This window comes from Megalops cyprinoides, chromosome 14 (genome assembly GCF_013368585.1).
Source record: "Megalops cyprinoides isolate fMegCyp1 chromosome 14, fMegCyp1.pri, whole genome shotgun sequence".
Lineage (NCBI taxonomy): Eukaryota > Metazoa > Chordata > Actinopteri > Elopiformes > Megalopidae > Megalops > Megalops cyprinoides.
In genome coordinates this window covers 11,335,154-11,357,406 of record NC_050596.1, presented here as the reverse complement: position 1 = coordinate 11,357,406, position 22,253 = coordinate 11,335,154, and the positions used below count along the sequence as shown (strand labels likewise).

Genomic DNA, 22,253 nt, shown 5'->3' with positions numbered 1-22,253 from the left:
CGCACGATGGGGGGGGGGGGGGGGGGTGGGTTGGGCCAAGCATGTTTTCTGTCCGTTTCCACAAAAGGTGCAACTGTATTCTGTTTTGATTTTTATTTTCCCCTCAGTCTTGAAATAAAGAAATCGCTAATTTGCTCAGTTTTACTCTGGCTTACGTAATTACTGAAACGCTGGAAGAGTGACTGTAAGAGGTGGTTTGAAGTTTTGTTTCCTAAGAAAGAAAAAGTGGGTAAAGGTTGTTTCTTTTAGTTCTCTACTCCTGGTAGCAATACCCCCCCACCCTACCTGCCCGCCCACCTCCCCTGTAGCTCCCATTCCTGCCCAGCTCATCCTCCTCGTTGTACAAATGTCAGAATTTCCTGGCCTGCCTTGCTGTCTCCTCTCTTGTGGGTTATAGTCTGGCCCATTGCATGCCATGTCTCCTCTAAGTTATGTTAAAAGATTGGATTGACCCCTGACCCCAATACCACACTGGACTAACTTAATGACTTGGCAGTGAGCAATCGGGAGAGACCTTCCTGCTCTTGAATGGTGCTGATAAGACATAAAAGCTTTAGCGACCCTTAAACGTGTACATGCTTTTAGGTTCACAAACACAGAAGATGGTGACTCTTTGACCTAAAATATTCCATTTTTATAGCAGAAGGTTTAACTTTGCTAGAACTCAAAACAGTATATAATTAGGAAACCAGCTGTATTTTGTTTTATTGTTGTTGTTTTTCTATATATATATATATTATTTGCTTGAATGCATAACACAAAGTCATTGGACATGTAGAAGAGAAGTACTGTGTTCTGTGCAATGGCTTATCCCTGAGTTTCTTTGACACTGATTCCCCGTCAGGCCCTGAAGCTTTTTAAACTGCTGACGATAAGAACAAGAGGCAGGAGCCTTGTTTTTTTTTTTTTTTTGCTGTAGCGTTTTAGTACTGACTCTCAACGCTTCATTCAAAGCATCCTTTTCACAAACGGAGAAACGTGAAGTGCACAGCACATTGGAAAGGAGCCTGTGAATTTCCCCTAATACTGTCTGGCTAGGCTCCTGTTGGATACTGTGCGTCTGCAGTTGCCTTAAATAATGTTCGTGGATTTAACAGAACGTCAGAGGTTTCAATAGGGCTTTGACTAGGGCTTGTGAAACATCATGACTGCCCATCGCAGGGAAGCTTCTTTTCTGAACTGTGTACTACACGTTCAGCTTCTTGATGGCAGTTCATAACTTTTTTATTATTATTTCTGTGAGAAACATTTTAATTGTTGACTGGTTTCCTTTGTACTGAATTTAAATGATGCACCCTAATTGTTTGAAGGCGTCAACAGGAATAAAGTCAGAGGAAAGCGGCTGGAATCAGTTTTCTTGGTTGGAAGGGAAGGACAAAGGTTCACCATGCTGTCCGGCAGTCCCCACACTGTCGAGAAGGACGACCGTGCTGTCCGGCAGTCTCTACACTATGGAGAAGGACAATAATGCGGTCCAGCAGTCCCCACACTGTGGAGAAGGATGACCGTGCGGTCCAGCAGTCCCCACAGTGTGGAGAAGGATGACCGTGCGGTCCAGCAGTCTCTACATTATGGAGAAGGATGACCGCGCGGTTCTGTGGTTCACCACACCGTGGAGAAGGACAACCATTTGCTCCAGTGGCCCCCACGGGAGTGCAGGCAAGCCTCTGTAGTAATACTGAACTAAAAAGGGATTTGACCATAGATCTGGACATGTTTCTGAGCCCTGTGGCAGGACTGCCCTGATGGTCGGTTCTCCTGACTTAACGTGGTCTTTTAGGACCTGCTGATGCATCCTGCTCTTGTTTTGTCTCAAGTGTTCATGATCCGATTTCACTTGAATGTTGGGTAAAAACTGTGTGCGTGTGTATGTGTGTGCATGTGTGCTTGTTTGTGTGTGTGTGTGTGTGTGTGTGTGTGTGTGTGTGTGTGTGTGTGTGTGTGTGTGTGTGTGTGTGCGCGCGTGTGCCTGCCTGTATGCGTGCAAACAAAGTTCGTGTGTTAATAAGTCTCTGGAATACTGACTGGTTCTCATTTTCTTGATGCTAAGATGCATCAGGTCCTTTCAGTAATGACTTTATTATCGTTAATGGAATGCTTGTCGAATTTTCAAATGGACAAACATTTTTCTCTGCAGTCTGTGAAAAGCAGCCTCTTGCTGTTTTTTTTTTTTTTTAATGCCAAGATGGCAAAATTACACGTGTAAGCAGTATTGCAAAACCACTACGTTAACATGAACATTGAAGATCTTTTAGCATCATATATATTTCAAGTTCTAGATTTAGTTAAACCTAAGGATAGTTTCATTTGTTTCTGTAATTGTAACCCAAATTATAATCATATGACTGCAGGGGCTTACTGTAATGCACAATTTATGTTAAGTAAATGTTTACAGGAGCAATGTTTTGTTAAAACTACATGCATCGTATTTATGGTTCATTTGAAAATGCTTTTGTTTTCCCTGTTTGAGTACATTTTTGTATTGTTACCGGGGTCATTTTTGTCAGTAGCCCTCAGCTATTGATTTTTTTTTTTAAATCACAGAAGTAATAACAAAGGACAGATCGTGAATTGGACTACCAGATGTTACTCATCGTTCTCTCAGCATCGCTGTGATGTTACAGCAATGTTGCATCAATGGTCTTTCTCTCTTTCTCTCTCTTTCTCTCTCTCTCTCTCTTGCTGCACAGTGTGAACTGGGTCATGTGACATGTTTTCCTGACGTTTCCGCCACGCTATATTAACTTATGTCCTCTCTGTGCATCATGGGAGTTCTTGTGTTTTCCTGAAGGTTGTTTTTTTTTCTTGGAATAAACTTAAAGTAATATAATGGAGTGTAAATGTGTTTTTTGTCTGTCTGACACTACTGGAATAAACCCCTGGGAAAATTGTATTTTTTTTTAAACAAAATTCCCTTAAAAATGTGTCATTTTTGGAAAGATTTTCATTCCTGGCCAAAATGGTATCTCAGTTCTCAGTCACAGGCAGCAATATCTTCACAAATTCCACAATGTCTTACACAATTTGGGATACTGTAGCAATAGTAAATTGGCCTAAACGCAATGCTCTCACACGCACAGAACGCTCAGTTACCCACACATTACTAAAAGTGTGTGAAATGCCTTTGGTGTGGCTTCATCCAGTCACTCATTTTCAGAAAAAAAGTAATTTATGATCTTCAATTGACACTGACTTATCATGAAGCTTTCAGTGTTGTTTTTGTTCCTAGCAACAGCTCAAGCCTAACAGCTCATTGAGACAAACGGCAACACCCTAGTGACCACAAGTACGTCATTAAATTTCTTGCTGACCCTGATATTGTACCTTCTAAGAATAATGATGTGAAACTATCCAGAGTGCGCTAATCTGAACATACTCCTCACAGAAAACAAAAGCAAACACTGTATTAAATTCTGTACCAGTCCACTACGATGGGCCTTACGTGTAATACCCTTTGTCAGAGGTCACATTAGGACAGACCTCATAATACCCTTTGGCAGAGATCACACAATTATTTTTTTAGTATTTGTCCTCATGCAGGTGCATATGCAAAGATATCTAAACATAATTACATTATTTGTTTAGCAGTTGCTCATATAAGACGCATTTGATAACTTTGATAACATCAAAGTCAGATTATACAGCTGAATGTTTTGCTGAAGCAAGTCAGGGCTTTGCTGAATTAGACAACACTGCTTCACCAGGGGGTTGAATGTAGTCTTGACCAGGATTATGTATGTCAATATGTATATTATTGACCCTGACTGATTTCAGTTCATATCTGACAACGGGACCACATCATAAATGTCCCCCACCACATACAATGATTCCACATACAGTATGAGCAAATGACTGCGCCTTCAACTTCAAAAACGTTTCCAAACGTCTTATCAAATTCTGATTTTCCTGATCTTGGATATGTGGTCACCAACAGCGTGTAAGACCTTTAAATATGCAAACATACCAAGACATCGGGTGTTTGTGTGTGTCAGTGCATACCACTGAAACTAGATGGGTACTCTGATACTCCAATATGTACGCACATAAAGGTGTTTGTAAAATTAATATTAATGTAGCCTACTTCTCATCTGTCGTCAGGCAGCTAACGGATAGCATTTAACCAATGTGAATACGAATTCTTTTTTTACACGTTACCTCCCACCAAAGACACACATCAGAGTGCTATTGCTGAAAATCACCATGCGGTATATACCTGAAGCCATTGATGTTGTGTCATTTTAAAGCTGTAAAATGATAACGTGCACATTAACATTGACAGCATATTATGACAATGGTAGCACCTTGACAGTAACCCTTGGTTGCCATATCGACCACGTATCAATAGTCCAGTACCGATATTTGTACAGTTTAACAACTGAACAGAATGTAGATAAAACTCGTTCCGCAACCCGTGTTTCAAGTCCACACATGGAGCGCATCGTGAAAGCAGTGGCAACGTCGGTTGCCGAGTCATACCCGGTCTAACGCCGAGTGAGTCACTCATCTGTCACATAGCATTACCGTAACATCCCTGTGAAGTTGCAAAAAAGTTATCACATGCTCCAAAATCGCAAAAACCTCTTGTCATGTTTAACGGGTGTTCTTAAAATTTGATTCAGCAGTCTGTACAAATTAATTTTGTTTTCCCAGCTGCGATTACAGTTGTGTGATAATCATGCCATTGTTTAGTCGATCATACCATGAATTGGACACTAAATATACTGGACATCAGCACCCATTTTAGTCAGCTACTTGTTAATGTCCCTATCAATATTGTACACTATTTCTCTCTACAATGGTACTTCTCTCTTGAAGATTAAAGTGCATACTCCTCTTTTGATTACTGGTCTTGATAAATTGTCTGACGATTTGTACAAAACCACGTATCCAAGCCTACATGTACCGCAGTGATTGAAATTCTGTTGTGTCGTAATCTGATAGGCCAATCTCTTTACTTTTGTAGTAGCGATTGCGGTTTTAGGGATTTAATCTTTGACACCAATCATCACCATCACGCCTTTAACACGCTGTGGTTAGAATAAGACAATCAAGTTCTAAGATGAGTTCGTTCGTTCTCTCTCTCTCTCTGTGTATCTCTCTGCCTGTGTGTGTGTGTTCCACTTCCGTTTTTTTTTTTTTTTAAGAAATTAATATACTTACTCTGAGTCACAGATTTAGGTCAGTTTTTCTTTAATTAAACGTCACAATTTTTAAAAGTTTGCAAGTTACCGTAAACCAGTGATCTAACCGCATTCCAGTCAGTGACCAACCATTTGACATGTCCGAATCCCTTCCGTAACTCGATGGGAATCGTTTTAATGAGAAACATAATGTTCCAGTGCACGTTCCTTTGGGGATTATCCATACCCGGTGCGGTCAGGAGGAAAGCAAAATGGCAATTTTGCTTCGTAAGCAGGATGCCCTAAAATGAACTGTTATGCTTAAATTCTGTGACTATTTGCTCGATAGCATTTCTCAAACACCGGCAAAGCATTGACAAAGCCCACACCACGTTTGAAAGCTTGACCTGATAAGCAGAATTTCTAATATTTTAATTTGTTATCAGTCCAATAATCTGCAACACTACTAGCGAAATGTCAATAAATTCTATTCTATTTATAAAGCACTCGTGAGAAAGGGATTGTCATGTAACACACTGAAGCTAACGAGCAAATAAACTGTAGTAGCCTACACATGGTGGTCCTATACAATTGTGTTAACCTTTTGCTGATAAAACATGTCAAAAGGTCAGCGTATCCCACTGAAATGACGCTGCTCATGATTTATTTTGGCATACCAACACAATCCCCGTTTCAGTATGCGAGTGTTTACATGTAAGGTAAACAGTGCAGTATAAATGTGTTTAATGCCCACGTCTCTCACGTGAGGACATGAAAAACAAAACCGCCGAGGTTTCCTCCCGCTATGTTTCCGCCCCGTCCTGTTGTGTTGCCCAACACCATCCCGAAGACGGTTTCTCTGACTGTGCACAGAGAGAAAGACTGTCCCTTTTTTGCTCGAAAGGAAATTGCATCACAGATTTATACGCGGATTCTTCTGTGAGAAAAGGCTGAATTCGTGGCGATTGGCAGGAGAGCACTGTGCGATGGAAAGTTGTCATGTAGGTATACATTCTCTTTGATTCGTTTACGCGACTTTAGGACAATATATCCTTTGTCCAAATATAGATCTGAACACCTTAATCGGCCAAAAAGTGTCTAAATTCACCTCGCTGTATCTTAAAAGGTGATTGGTGTAGCCTGTTGCAAAACTGTGGGAGGGATCATGTCTTTGAAGCTTGCAGTATTTCACTCGTGTTTGTGCATGACTGAGAGCGTTGCAAAGCAGTACGAAGAAATGTTTGTTAACATACTAATTTTGTGAGTCAGTTAATTCAATCGCAGTTGAAAGAAAGAAAATCTAACTTTGTTCTTGCGACTACTGTCTTAATCGCTCGTTCTGTTGATTATCTCAGTGTTTAAACATTGTATCATATTGATATCTCTTTTAGAAAAAAATACATATTGTAATGTATACATATTACATAACCCTATAATCCCCCAAATGGACTGTGCTGTTGGTATGCCTGCGTGAATAGTCACCCTTACGTTATATCGCTCTGGTTCGATTTGCTGATTTTGTTAATATTTTCCTGTTTTCTTGTAGTACATTCAGATCCTGCCAGCTAATAGTTTTAAGAGAAGAACGTTTTCGTTGTTCATGGCACTTGACTTTGACTTGTAATGACAGCACTGGGACGTGAGATAGCAGCAACATACGGAGGGTAGTACATTACTTTAGAAACAAGTCTTCGCGTTTCTTCCTCGAGTCCTCGCCTAAACGTATCGAGGAGATGAGGAAGAGATGCTACGATAAATGAAGGAGGTACCGGACGCGGTGAGTGGGAATGGAAAGTAGCTACTTGTTCAATTAAATACCGTCAATTACTTCCTCTTCAGGACAGATGTGTTTTTAGCATGGGATGCAACACATGGGTAGGGGCGTATGTCACAGACCTTTGAAAATCTGTTCCACATTGCTGTTTATTTTTGGGGGGTCATAGAGGATGGGACGATGAAATTTAGCACTTTTGGAATCCAGCTGGTTATCCAGTGGGTTCTGTAGAATCAGAGCAAAAAGTAGAGAGCTGTGGGGTAAACAGTAAGGGTTTATTTAACCTAAATACAAACAGCAACAGCTTGATAAATTAAAAGAAATAGCCGTGCAGCTAGATAGAATCAGATGGTAACCTTGCGGTTTCTGGAATTACAGTAAGTGCTTTATAACCTTGTACGCCTGTGTAAATTGTTGCCCAGTATTGAGGTGATGACACACAGTGTAATTTCCCTGATTTCAAAACCAGAGTAATGCCAGTCCTAATGCCCCCCCCCCCCCCCAACACACACACACACACACACACAGGGTTAAGGGCACAGGGATATGGTTAGTTTAGACATGGGTGTAGGTGTTGTAGGTATTAATATTTATACATAAATATATAATTGTCTTATGATTGACATAAAATTTCCATGCGAGATACAAGTAATTTAGAGATTGGTTGATATTTAATGGTTGATAGTTTACTGGGAAACGTGCCTACAGTATATGAAAGAGAGTGAGAGAATACCTAAGAAAGACTTGCCCCAGTTTAGTCTGCATGTGACTAAAAAGCAGTGAACTCTGACAAACCATGTTTTTGTGGTGGATGGACGTTTTTTCCATGGTAAACATTTATGAGCAAGCCTCGCAGCGTTCTGTGCAAGTTTTCTGAGAGCGCAACTGAAAGCCACAAGCCGCTGGAGGGACAGAACCGCAGGCATTCTCCTGTACTCATTTCTGTAGCTGTAGCGGCACGAGCTCTGAGCTCAGCGTGGGTGAGTCCTCTCTCCTGCCAGAGCGGTGAACGAGGACTCCATGCGTGGGTGGAGTCCAAACTTGGGGTTTTTTCTGCTCCTCATCCAGCGGCTCCCCCACTCCCTCCCACAGCGCACCCTCACTGCTAAAGAAAGGATGGAAAGTATCAGTGCCCTCTTTATATCAGCACGCAGCAAGAAGATCCCTGTTGGCTTTTCATTCAGAACCACTCCTGTGAGTATGACAGCTGAAGGATGTTAAATCTCTTGTGACTCTTTGTTGCAGCCAGTATGTCCAAGTTAAAACTTGCGGAGGGTCTGTAGACAGTATGTACGTTTTTTTTGGATTTGATGAGTTTCGTTTGCCTACATGCAGCTCCGCTGTAAGCTCTTTGGTCCCCTCCCTCCCTGGCTGCAGGTGTGGAGGGGATCACAGCGCACTTTGCAGAGCAGCTCCACTGTCACGCTCTCGCACCTACGCCTGACAAGCCTGATGAAGGACGGTAATACAGTGTAGGGGTATTTCTGTGTGGTGCACTGGGAAATTCCCTTTACCTGACTTGGTGCAGCAGTGTTTTAATGAGACAGGCAGCTTCCCAGGACTGGAGTTACTGGTGTAAGACGAGCACACAGCAGGTACAGTGCTTAATGTTCTGGATAACTCTGTTCTCCCTGAGGTGAGGTCAGTACATCTCATTTGTTTTTAGGTCCTTCCCCCCCCCCCCCTCCTCTCTCTCCCTCCATCCCTTGCTTTCTCTCTCTCTGTCTCTTCTTTTTGCTGTGGACATTTCTCATGCAGCATTTTGTTTGATGTCAGCTAGAAAACCTTCAGCACAGACCTAATATTCTGATGTTAAATGTGAGCGTTGGTACTGGGAATATATCTTCAGCATATTTTTTTGTATTGTTACCTAGGTATTGGTGTTTGTTAATATGCCACGATCAGGGTTTTAAGGTGTGTGGTGTTGCTGCCTTGTTTGAACTTTATGGTTTTGAAGGCAAGGCATCGTCTGGTACCTGATCATGAGCAACACTGGAAAAGTTTTCTGAAAGTTTATTTTATGTTTTTGTTTTGTTGCCTTTCTGTGCATAGGGAGGTTGACAGGTCATGAGTGTGATGAATTTGCTTTTCAGTATTTTCCTTCAAGGACCATACTTTAAGCGGAGGGGGCGGGATCAACCATGGGAATATATGTCTGTAATGTCAGTCACTGTCCCTCTGTAATGGTAGGAAATGGTACTTTGTGCTATACTGAAAGGGGTAAGCAGAAGCCTATTTATGGTAACAATCATCATTTCTCTTAGTGGAAAAAATGTTTACACAGTTTTTTTTTTCTGAGTAGTTATTTTTACCGTGGGAAGATGAGATTCTGTTCCTGTTGGATATGAATGGCTTAATGAATTGCATTTCTGCAATGCCTTCCACGGCTTTCAGTGATTGCAGAGTGCCTTACATTAAAGAAACGGGTGATTCACTTCAACCGCTAAATGTGTAGCCCCCACCTGGGTGAATACGGGGCATTTTGCGGCAGGTTGCTCACCACAGGCGTTGTCATTGCTGTGATTTGGAGGTGTCAGAGCAGCAAGCGGGGGGCTCCCCCTCACTGAGTGTCTGTGACCGTCGCTGATGAGGGAATAGATCCTACCACCTGAAATATGGAATGCTGCAAATTTGCATTGTAACCAGACAGTTGCGGGTTTGATTCGCAGGTGGGACACTGCTGCTGTGGCCCCATGAGCACAATGCAGATGTAAAATGTAAGCCCTGTAAATCGGCCTTCGATATGGGCATTTGCCGAGCAAATAACCGACGTGATGGTGTTGCTCATGAATGACGAATTAAGCACGAACTGGCAGTTTATGTGTTAGAGCTGATTTCCTGCTGGACTGCAAAGCACTCTCTCTCTCTGACTGGAGACGGCTATACGGGGACAAGGTCCAGTCACGAGTCACACCCGTCTGTGGTCTCCGCTGCACGGCTCCGCCGTGCTGTTTCCTGCACACACATTCACTGTACTTCCTGAAACTGCCGCCACAGCCAGGAGCAGTTGTGAAACAATTGGCGGATTCAAATGGTAAACAGTTTTAGTCAGCGCATAGCACATAATGTTTTATAGTCTGTGCCATATTTATAATGCGGATGTAGTGTTGGAGCTGTTTTCCAGGTACATTATGCATTGGCTGCCCTGCTACCCTGTTATGCACATCACGTTCCAAAACTGTATTTGAAGTCAACGCTGTGAGGTTGCTGTGAAATATAAAGGAAAAAAAAACAAAAACAGTTTAGCAAAGGGGATTTAATAGGCTGTGAAATAAATTTGCTATTTGACGTGATACGGCAGCGCCAAAAGAGAAGACGACATTTTGCTTAATTATAATTCCTGTCTTAATGTTGTCCTGAAATCTCAGATAAACATGTACTGAAATTAAAATCAGACCAATGAGGGAAATTACTGTGTTGTCATCTGTTTTTTATCTCTTTCCAAGCACCATCTCTTTCTAAGAATAGGCTATGAAAGCCACTATTTCCTTAGCAACAATAAAAATGCATTACGGTTGCTACCAAACACTCCCAACTATAATGACTTTTTTACATGTTATCCATTTATAAACATGGATATTTAGTGAGGTGAATCCACAATGAAGGCAAAGCAACTGAAGTGTAGATATGTGCAATATGTGACACTCTGACTGTGCAAGAGGACATTGTGCCGTCCGCTCCCTCTTCAGGCATGTGTTTGCTCTTCAGGGATGGATTCAGTTTAAATGAAAGGGGTGATTTGGCTGGTAATGCTGTCCATGTAACCTGCTGTCTGGGCAAGGTAGGTGTTGCGTTTGATAGTGTGAGTGCTATGTGAGGGATGGAAAAGAATGGAAAAGAAGAATTCCAGGTACGTATCCATAGAGTGCGCTGTGGATGTGCAATGGGCACGTATATTGGTAGAGCGCTGATGTCATTGTCATAATCCACATGGCCAGTGGGAACAGAGGATGAAATGAAGTATTGCTTTACATGGGCAAACAGAGTAGAGCAGAGAAGTGTGTATTGATTCACATGGCTCACCAGAGTGGGGGGTGAAAAAGTTTAATGCTGCACATGGCTGTTCGCTCAGATAAGCAGTGAGGTCAGAGGCGCCTCTGCAATGTCAACGCCTCAGGAAATTGAACCTTCCAGAGTAAACAGGGAGAGAGACGAAGGAACGGCGGGTCATCCTCAGCTGTTACGAAACGTGTTTACCCTGGCCGAGCGATCGAGGGCTTCAGAGCACTCTCTTCAGCACAGGCCCTTTCAGATTGTGTGTCGCTAATGGGCTGAACTGAGCCCAGTAATGAATCCGGTGGCAAACTCCTCAGGCTGGTCCAAATCTAGTCAATACTTAATGAAACAAGGAGGTGTGGATTTGGGGTTGTTGAAGCAATGACTGTCAGATTATTCAAAATAAATATAGAAATAATTTATGTAACAGACACCTTTATCCTGGATGACTTTCATATTTTGCGCATATAATATTCCCTGCTTTAAGATGCATCAGCAGTGTTCTGCTTGGGATTACAGCCAAAACTTGGGCTAAGAGAAACTACAGTACAACGGTCATTTGGCCAGGAGGGATGGCCTTGATGGAGCTAAGCCGTTTAATGACCTCTCCGTGTATGGTGCGAGAGCACAGAATCATGGGAGGAACTTCCCCGTACAGGGTAAACCCCCTCTCCTGTGGGGGGTACTCTCTGCGCCTCCCACAAACCACACCTTGATAGAAAAACACCAAACTGAATTGTCTCACTCCTCTTCATACATGCATGGCATGCAGGTCTGCCTCACTTCCTGTAATAGGTGCTCTGCAGGCTGAGCTTTCAATCCCTGAGAAAGGTACACAGACCAGTGGTGCTTCTTCTCCCTTGGAGGAAATAGCGATTTCTTTGTCTCTAGTGATGGATACATCAGTGTTGTCTTCTGGATATCGGCAGGTTTCTCATCTTCTGTCCAAGTCAGGTCTTAATTACTTAGCTGGAGCCACTGCTTGGGTGGGAACTTTGAAACACTTATATCAAGTGATATTCAGCAGCTAGTTGAAAGGCATCTGTAAAACACTTCCTAGAACAAGGACTGCACCACACTTCAGTACAATGAAACAGTGCTATAAATCAGTGTAGCATATAAAACTATACATATTTTTATATTGTAATAACTTTTTGTCAAATGTATATAGAATGTATATAGAATAGCAGAACAGGTGTCAATAATTATCATGTCCATATTTGCCCTTTTATGCATGTTTTGTAGAATGTATTTTGCAATGTATGTAATGTTGCTGAACATATGCCAGGTCTATGTTTTAACCTTTAACCTGAACCTGAACCTAAAACTAACCCCAGTTTCCTTTAGTAATTGTCCAAGTATGTAAGTATGTGCTGTAGCAGAATCCTATACTGGTTGCTGTAGGTTTGTAATGCTTATATATGTAATTTCTATGTAGAGTATTTGCTGTGTACTGCTGTCTACTGTGTACTGTAGTTCCCACTTAATAGTAAGGACAGTGTGGCCTAAGAGTGCCTTGCTGCTGCAGTGTGTGGCTGATGTGTGTGTTGTCCCTGGTCTCCAGGTACAGCTATGGGCCTAAAGTCACTGATCCTCCTCATGTCTGCAGTCTTTCTCAGCACTGTCACCGTGGCAGCTGGCGGTAAGTATGACACTTTATCACGGTAACTTAAGAATAGGTAAATTATTTAGAAACCAAACACACACATATATATGGACACATATTTATACACACACACGAACAGGGGAATGAAGGACCTCCTCTCTCTTATTTGTGTGTGTGTGTGTGTGTGTTTGCTTACTGCAGAGGAGTGCAGAGACTATAAGGTCCAGTTTGAGAGGGTCTTCACAGTTCCTGAGGAAGCTGCAGTTCTCAACTGCACGCTGGCAAGTTCAGATGTCTTTGACCTCAGCAGCACCCCCTACAATATCTCCTGGTACGAGCAGCGGACCGGGAGGGAGCTGTCCACAGTGGCAGGCCGGATCTGGGCTCGGGGGACCATGCTGTGGTTCCTGAACAGCACACTGGAGGATGCTGGCCACTACGAGTGTGTTCTCAGGTACATGTTGGGGTGGGGGAAATGTCTGTGTGGGTGACACTTCCAGGAAAGATTAAACCTGGCCTCTGTGTCCTTTCTGAATCCTTGAAACAACATAGCAAGGAGTGTTAACTTGTGATTGCAGCTCTTTGGTCTTGAGTTTAATGATTTCTGATGATTTTTAATGTAATACAAACAGAACCTCTAACCAGTGCTTCAAACAAACCTCGGTGCTGATGGTGCGTGAAACCAAGCCGGGGGACTGCGGTCGACCCAACAAAGCCATTCAGATGCTGACAGTGATTGCTAATGGACACTTGTCCTGCCCGTTATTCACCTACATGAGCCATGCGGACAGCTATACCTTAAAGTGGTACAAGGTGAGTCCACAGGATGGATATGCAGGGAAAAGTTCACTATGGAAGTGCAGGCATTCACACAGCTCCTAGACAGTTTGGAATGCCATTGCATTAGAAAGCTAACGGGCCATTACATTACATTACATTACATTACATTCGTTCAGCAGACGTTCTTGTTCAGAGTGACTTCCAGCGCAACCGAACATAAGTGTATCCATCCATGTTTCCCACTACTTTCCCGGTCCATGTTTGCTCAGTTCGTTTTCATCACATTCTTTTAATAAATCAAACAGGTGATGAAGCTGTGCTCTTCTGTCAGAAATTCTTCTGTTGGCCTAAACTCGTCTCCCTTCAGCAGCCCTTACTGTGAAGCCTGCAGATCATAACACAGACGGCCACTCACAGCAAGGCCCAGAGACTAGGGCCGGCTTAGGATGCAGTCATGAGAACCACCCGTCTGCAGCTGTCTCCTTTTCCTCGTGATTTCATATCATGTGGTGGCATTACCATGTGAAGTGCACAAAGGTTATGAATGCAATGACAATGCTGGGAGTCTGTACTCTCCTGTCTACCTTGTGCAGTTCACACCTGGATTGCGACAGCCTTTGCAGATTGCTACAACAACTCACACAGTGATGCTGAAAGAATATTATGCCAACCCTACAGGGCTGTTCAGAAATCCATCAGTACATCAATTGGTAATCTATGTGCTTAGCACAGTAGTAGGAGGCTCCTAGAAAAAGATTTATTAATGAGCAGAGGAAAAGAGTGTTTCAACCACATTGATCTTCATCTTCTTCGGGGCATTGTGAGGAAGTGAGGTTAAAACAGTAGCGTTCAGAACATTGGCACTGACAAATTGTACCAATTAAATAATTGGTGATTGTGCCCTTTCTTCTGTGTATTTACCAACTCTGAAACAGAGGAAGTCAAATAGGCAGGCCAGTACAGTTAGAATGTATGAGTGTGTATGAGTGAATTGAGAACTTAAACATTTTATGTGAAAAAGCAAACAAAAGAGTCAAAAGAAGGTTCATAGTTGACATACTGTATAATCATTAGATTTAATTCACCTCTGTATGTTAAACAGAATCATTTTGGGGGAATAATTTAGTGATGCATGTGGGAGTTCTGGTTAAAAGTGAACTGCACCCGTCTCTTCAGATCACTTGTCACTTGACAGCGCGTGTCTCCTCTAACTTGCAGGGCTGTGATCTCATCCAGGATGGACACAAGTATACCTATGTGGATCAGAACAAGCTCTTGGTGCAGCACGTCTCTCCCAGCGACACAGGGGATTACACCTGCCGGGTGACCTTCTCCTTGGCTGGGACTTTCGCCCACACAGCCGAGACCATCCATTGTCAGGTCAAAGGTAAAGCTTACAACCTGTATTTATGGCTATGATTTAGGGCATCATGCTGTGTGTATACTGCACAGGTTTTGTTTATACTTTATACTTTTTATTTGTACTTTTAAATACTTCATAATATAGTATTATACCTCCAGAACATAGCAGCTCATTTGCTGCCTGAGGGTAATTTAGGCTTGTATCATGGGAGATTCATATCTGTGCATAAATGTAATCAAAATTAAATGAATGTATTCAAAATAAATGCATTAAATAAATGTCTATATATACATTTATGTTTAAATAGCATTTAGTCTGAAGGGTTTATGATACTGAGATAGTCCTCTCACATGTTCACACCTGCTTACACATGTGTGAGTGAATCTGGCTGTAAATTTAAGATAGATATTCAATATATTGACCAGATATTCTGTGTTCTTCACATTGGGAGTTCTGTTTCTCCCATTCTTGAAGCTGTACTATAATTGTTTTGCTTTACTGACACATTATTAACAGTCTTGAAGGGGCATGGTGTAAAGACTTATTGGGCTTATGGGCAGAAGTTTTGCATGCCCTCTGCTGGTACAAAATGGGGTTGCAACAACTTCATCTGCCTTGGCTGGTTAGAGCCTTTACCCCATCCATTCAGCTTTTCAGCAATATTGATGGCACATCTGCATGTTATCCTTAACCTACTCAGCAGCTAACACATAGACCCTTTTTGATGTACAGATAAACTTAACTGAGTGTCCTAATCTTTCACAGAGGAGTGGAACTTGAGGCCCTGGATGTCTGAACCAGTTAATGAGACAATCAAAGCTCATTTAGGTGAGTCACAGTGCTGCTCTTTTCTTTTACCTTTTACCTTCATTTGGCTCATGTGACTTTTTCCTTAATTGTTAGTTGAGGTGAGTGGTTTTTTTATCTCAAAAATGATAACTGGCTAGTTGGCATTAAAAGTGCTGACGTTCTTGATGCTGAGTGATTTTGAGTTACAGTGTATCAATCTGTTAGGAAAGTGTTGTAACTCATCAGCATATCATCAGATATCTTCTTATTGGTCTAAAGAAACCAATGATGGTAAAATGAACAGTTTAATGTTTTGAAAATAAATGTCCATAAACAACTGAGGTTAGGGGAGACAGGCTTCTCCCTCTGTATTAATGACCTTTCATTTTAAAAATACTTTTTCAGTGAGTTGATATCACAGGCCCTTCCTGCTATATTGCCCTTTGGTCATTGGTTCTGAAAGATGGCATAGGCAGGATGTCATTCTTCTGTAAAAGGCCGGGTGAAGCGGGCACCTCTGCGGCCATGCTACTGTTCTGTTAGTATTATTTTAGAATTAAGCAGGTGTTGTTTTTCTCATGCAGGATCACCCTTCAGTAAAACCTGCAAGGTGTTTGTGCCTGGCCAGGGAAATCACATGGTACAGGTGTACTGGTATGACGAATTTGATATGATTTCCACTGATGCTTCAGACCGTGTGCACCAGACTCATCTAAGGTAAGTTCATGCCTAATAACCGCTCGTCTTGGTGCATACACTCTTGCTAATTGTAGAGTTTTGTGGTGACTTGAAAAAATAATGTAAGAGACTGTTTTCCTGAAGTCAATAGATAAGGAGATTAATATTACTCTGAGATGGACTCTTACATTCAGCTAGATTGCATGCAAAGGCTTGAAGCATATGACACCATCCACATGATGTTCTTCAGAAATATGGGCTCTGAGGAGAGAGTCTCGCCGTGTCCAGCTGGCACAAGTCTCTGTTGGAGACCTGGAGATGTAGTTACAGTTGGTGGTGGTTGTGAATGGCAGTTACAGTATGAATGTATGAATCCATTCTTACCTCATCTTGTGACATATTATGAAAGCAATACCTGTCATACAGGCATTTTAATGTGTAGGTTGAAAAAAGTGTCACTAAAATTGATTACTAAAAATTCTGACAGCCCCACCATTCCATCATGAAATTGCCGTTACAATGAGCCATTTTAAAACATTTATCTCTGTCTGTGGTGTGAGTTTTCTGCGAATACAATGGGATTGATTTACCCAAATTACCTAATTAGTTTACCTAACTACTTTTGATTATTCTGTACTTTCACTACTACTTTTGTCTACATGCTGCGCGTGTGAAATGTGAAAAAAATCAAATCAGAATGGAACATTCCAGAACAGAAATTACAATACAATAACGTTAATGTTTACAGGCCACTTTTTATTCAGACCGAAATAAATTAACTTTCAAAAGTATTCACAATTTTGATTTTTTTTAAGCTTTTCTAAGTCTTTCTTGCATTTATTACGTGTCCCTAACCAATCTGTTTGTTTTTTTTTTTTTTCACAGTAAAGTGAAAGGTGAGAATGGAGAGTGGGTGCTGGTGTTGCTGAATTTCACAGTGGTAAAGGAAGAGGACTTTAACCACACGTATCTGTGTGTTGTTATCAGTGACAGAGACTTCATCACCGGAAACTTCACCTTACAGCCGCCTGGTGAGCACTAAGCCGACACGCTTCAGAGCAGAACGTGTGCTGAAAAGACATTTGAGATTTTTCTATTGGGCCTGCAGAACAAAAACGAAATACAGATGCAGATGAAATAAAAATACAGATAAAAAGCAGTAGTCATGGAGAACACAGAAACTGTGGCCGCCTGAAGGATATTTTCAGTGCTTTCATTATCATACCTTTGACCAACAACAAATCTTACCAATTAAGATAATGCCCTTCCTCTTTGTATTTCACTGAGATTTACTTTGCAAAGAAGAATTTTCATCCGTCATCTTTGTGGTTCAGGTTGCAGTACTTTTTCATACACAAGGTGGCAGTGCAACCTTTGTTTGATTTAGGGATCACTGGCATTCCTTTTATTTTAAGTGCATTATACATATGTATGTGTGTGTGTGTGTGTGTGTGTGTGTGTGAGAGAGAGAGAGAGGAAGAGAGGGAAAGATAGAGAGAAATGTTATGTCATGCCCTCTTTTTGCCTTTTATTTGGGGGTCACCATGCAAGTCAGCCTACATTTACATGCAGTGTACTTCATTTATAAAGATCATTGATAGAACAGTGTCATGTCATGATCGATATCTTTTGTACGAATGCTAATGTATAAATGCTCTCTATATAAGCATCGACAGGTTCATGCAGTGCAAGAACCTATACCACTGTTGCACTAAACCATGTAATTGTTTTCCACTTTTTTTGCTGCTTTCATATGAATAGATCCCGACCTCAGGATTCCTCTTGTTATTCTGTTCACTGGCTTGGTGCTGGCCTTCTTTGTTGGCATTGCTGCTTACAGAACACTGAAGATAGATGTTGTTCTGTGCTGCAGAAGCTCCTTCCCTTATCTCTACACAGGCTCAGGTATGGCCCAGTGTTCTGCCTCAGAGGGGATTGTGGGAAATGGAATGTTCTGGTATAATTATGTATTTTGTAAAGTAAGAATACAAAAAATCCCTGTGCATTTTAGCACATTCTGCATTGACATCATTTATATTGCATGTTGTGAATGAGCCCAAAGTGATTCTTTCAAGCAAAAAGTATATAAACGGCATTAGTATGAGAAAGTTGTGTTTTTTATCACTGTATGTGGTTGGTTCTTAGTAATCATTTATTCTTATAAACGGAGTGTACACAGGAAGTAATGTATTGATTTAAATGTGTTTTGAGAATATAATTTAGCTAATGATAATCTTCAGGACCTTGTTCAAAAAATAGCCACATGTATCCGTGCACACGTTTACACAGAAATACACACACCCAATTTCCCACAATTAGGTCAAACCAGCTTTCAGGTCGCTGGAAATGGTATACACAGACCATGTCTTTCTGTACCACGTAAAAAAGATATCTCAGTGAAGCTAACATCCTCCTTGACGGGAAATGGTGCTCTTCCACGAAAAAGAGAGGAAGACAGAGAGAGAGAGAGAGAGAGGCAACACCTTCCACACCTCTTCCTTTTCAGAAACACAGCGAAATAAAAATGATGAGGAAACCATATAGATATGGTGTTATACTCACATTCCAAAAATTGTATTTTTGTTGCTGCAGGTTCGGTGTGCTTCCCCCTTATCCATGCTTTAGCCAATACTGTGTGCACTCTCTAAATGTATGCAGGAAGAGAATCACAGTCTCTTACAATCAGTAGCGGCTAGGACTACTCTCTTGTACTTAATGGAGTGCTGTTTTTTCTTGACCTGCTTTCCGTCCTGCCCCAGGGGCTGATGGGAAGGTGTACGATGCGTACGTGGTGTACCCCAGGATGTCCGAGGGGGGGTCCTGCCGGTCCGCGGAGGCGTTTGCCCTGCACACCCTTCCCCACGTTTTGGAAAGGATGTGTGGATACAGACTCTTCATCTTTGGTCGGGACAGCCTTCCGGGGGAAGGTAAATGCATTATCGTGCTCTTGCTTTTGGCATGGTTTTCTGTACAGTGATGCATATATGTTTGGGGAATAATTGAGCAAAGCGTTTATTCGTGAGCTACCTTTATTGATGGCGAGTGTGGATTCCCTAAACCTCTACATTTTTTTTACTTACTCCATGGCAACAAACATGGCCCACATTCTACCTATTGTACAATACCTCAATACCACCGGATGTTTGCTGAAGCAAGTTGCGTTAAGACCTTACATGAGGGTACAACATTAGTGCCAAACCTGGGATTCAAACCCACAGCCTAATGGGTTACAACCCAGAGTCTGTAGCCACAATGCCATGCTGTTGCCACTAAATCGCAGTGTAGCACCAGGGGCTGACTGCTCCTCTGACGGTTGGCTGATCTCTCTCCCAATCAGAATGCTGTGTTGTGGATGCAAAGCAGTGGTTAGGCGTGTTTAGCGCTGTGTGAATCCCCACAACATCATCCCCGCTGCATTCTCAGGATGGTTGTTGCGCTGTTTCCCCTGCAGCCTTCGCAGACCCCTCCTCCCGTAATAACTTCCCCTTCTTAGCCAATACACCTCATTACTACCTTTCTGTAAAGTTGCAGCAATGTTATTTTTGTGAAATACTTTGTGGGGCAACAGTGTAGTATAGTGGTAAGGAGCATGACTTATAACCGGAACGTTTGCCAGATTCCCCACTGGGCTGCTGCTGTTGTACCCTTGGACAAGGTACTTATCCAAGACTTGCCACAGTAAATATCCAGCTGTATAAATGGGTAACATGTAAAAATTGTAACCTATGTAACCCACTCTGGGTAAGAGCATCTGCTAAATGCCAATGATGTAATGTAATGTAATGTAATTTAGTGTAATGTGTTGATGGCTGTGCTTTGGGAATGTTTGCGTCCCTGTTGTCTCTCCTGTTAGAAAAAAACACATTTCTTCGATGCCTCTTTAACGTTCTGTCTCCCCGCAGCTATCGTGGACAGCGTTCAGGAGAACATGGCTAAGAGCCGCAGGCTCCTGCTCCTGTACACGGCCTCCACCTTTTCGGAGAGCAGCTCGGCGCTCCTGTTCGAGCAGCAGACGGGCACGCACAGCGCCCTTGTAGAGGGTACCATCCGGGTCATCCTCGTGGAGCTGGAGGAGGTGACAGACTACTCGCTGTTCCCCGAGTCCGTCCTGCACCTGAGGAGGAAGCAGGGGGCCATCCGGTGGTGGAGGAGGCGCGGAGGCCAACGGGAGAGCTCGCTGCTCTGTCCGTCCTCCAGGTTCTGGAAGCAGGTCCGCTACAACATGCCCGTTAGGGGCGGCCACGCGGCGTGTTTGGAAAAGAACTCCTTGTTGAGCCTCTAAAAGGCCGCCGAGGGGGTCTGCGGCCCCGTCCTGCTCATCACCTGTCCTGACTGGGGCATGTGGAATGAGGTGAAGCACACGGCAACACTCCAGGCACATAGAGACGCGTCAGTGACGCTCAGAGGTTAGCCTTTGGTTTCTCATGCGATGCCTGCCCCAAATCAAAGCCTGTAAACTAGAGTGAAACACTGCCTGTCCCAGAGATGTCCCTACGTCTCTGTGTGATAAAGCTGAACCAAACTGAAAAATGGGGGATTTGGGGAAGTGGCACATGTGGCCCTGAAATATGTCCTGCTGCTGCTGATGATGATAATGACGATGATGATGTTACCTCTTTATAGCGCACCACTGATCTGAACATGAGCTGGATCACATCGGTGAAGTGTGAAGTGGCATTTAAATAACCGATCATGTAACTAGAGGATTCCCAGTTTGAATCTTGGGCCACTGTTGTTACATACTTATGCAGGTGACTTAACCTTGATTGCTCCCACAGACATGCAGCTGTGTGTATAATTGCAAAATGGGGTCTGTGGTCTGTGAATTACTGTAATGAGTTACATCTAGATGAAGAACACAATGAACAAGCCTCTGTGGTTTGTCTGCTTTCACATGCTCAACGGTCGTCAAAAGCAGTGGCATTTGTGATGAAATGATATTTCGCAGATGAAGACAACTCATGTGACCAATATTAATAATTAATTATGGGATGCATTAAGGAAGTGCAGCTGTCTGCAAGGAAAGTCAGCTTACATTGTGGAGCTGAGTTTGCCATCACTGGCTTAAAGGCACACAATGGTGGGCTGTCCCCACTCCGGGTGTGAGAGGAGGGAATTCTGCTGGAACACAGTGCTCTTTTCAAACGTGTGATTCAACCAAAGTTATACATCAGACTCAAGTGGAATGCACCATAACTGGTGGTAAAGCTGTCAGCCTACGTGTCTAACTGAAGCGGTGAATCATCTGCTCTTTATCAGAGCTGCTGTTGCGTGCCGATGTGAAGGAGAGGGGGGGAAAAGCCACAGCGGTCACCCACGCCTTTGCTGTTGGTCAGAAGCATGCAGGGTGGAACGCGACAGGAAGCGTGGCCCGATTGTCACATCAAGTACAGCAACAGGAAGCGCAACAGTGTGAAAATAGGGACCCTGGTGTGATGTTTGGACTGACAACATCTCACTTTCTTGAGTGTGTTAAATCATAATGAGCACTCCACTGTTTTTCACGTACTACAGGAAATGAACTGAATGAGTTTTAGTAGAGGAACTGAAGGCTGGGCACATCCATCAGTCAAAGTACAGTGAAGCTATGCTGTTATACAGACAGTGTTGGAGATATGAGAGAGACAGCTGGCTTGTGTAGAATGATTGCCGTGGTTTCTTAAACCTCTTCCTCCCTGATCACTAATTAAACCATATTATGATAATTATCTCGATGTGCTGGAGTTTATGTTCCTCCTTTTTCATGGTTATGCAGATTTTTTTTTAATGTTTTTTAGATTTGGGTACATGCACACCATTTTTGTCTTTTTTTGGGTTTCTTGCGAGACAAAAAGCCAAAAATATTGTGTAAAATATGAATTAATGTAATATGATGCCCTAAGTGCATTCAAAAGTCTAGGTCACCAGTCTAGGCTTTGTGTGAAAATTCCCTCAGGCTATGAAGAAGCAGAACTGGTCTCTCTTCCGTGGCAAGACAGCACATGTCTCAAAATCCCCCCTGCCTGACCTGTACTGAACACTTGTCAGAATGCAGTCCTCCTCGTTTCATTGCATGGAGATACACTTTACCCCACATAGCACAGAATGCCTGTCTCAGTCGTCATCTATTGAAAGATCTTTACTTAGTGCTGTTCTTTAGTAGTGGAA

At 42.6% G+C, this 22,253-nt stretch overlaps 1 protein-coding gene across 3 annotated transcripts; it reads left to right on the top strand.

Moving 5' to 3' along the window:
• Window positions 1–6,008: 6,008 nt before the first annotated feature.
• On the top strand, window positions 6,009–21,811 carry LOC118789515 (interleukin-1 receptor type 1-like). Of its 3 annotated transcripts, none has more exons than XM_036545980.1 (12): window positions 6,009–6,121; window positions 7,987–8,088; window positions 12,455–12,532; window positions 12,698–12,950; window positions 13,129–13,309; window positions 14,495–14,663; window positions 15,405–15,467; window positions 16,013–16,145; window positions 16,992–17,137; window positions 17,868–18,011; window positions 18,866–19,033; window positions 20,009–21,811. In XM_036545980.1, the coding sequence occupies exons 3-12, from the start codon at window positions 12,463–12,465 to the stop codon at window positions 20,386–20,388; spliced, it is 1,707 nt and encodes a 568-aa protein (XP_036401873.1). In that variant the 5' UTR covers window positions 6,009–6,121; window positions 7,987–8,088; window positions 12,455–12,462; the 3' UTR covers window positions 20,389–21,811. The 3 variants fall into 3 exon arrangements, with proteins under 3 accessions (XP_036401873.1, XP_036401875.1, XP_036401872.1); XM_036545982.1 differs by having other exon boundaries at window positions 7,963–8,088; XM_036545979.1 differs by lacking the exon at window positions 7,987–8,088.
• Window positions 21,812–22,253: the final 442 nt, after the last annotated feature.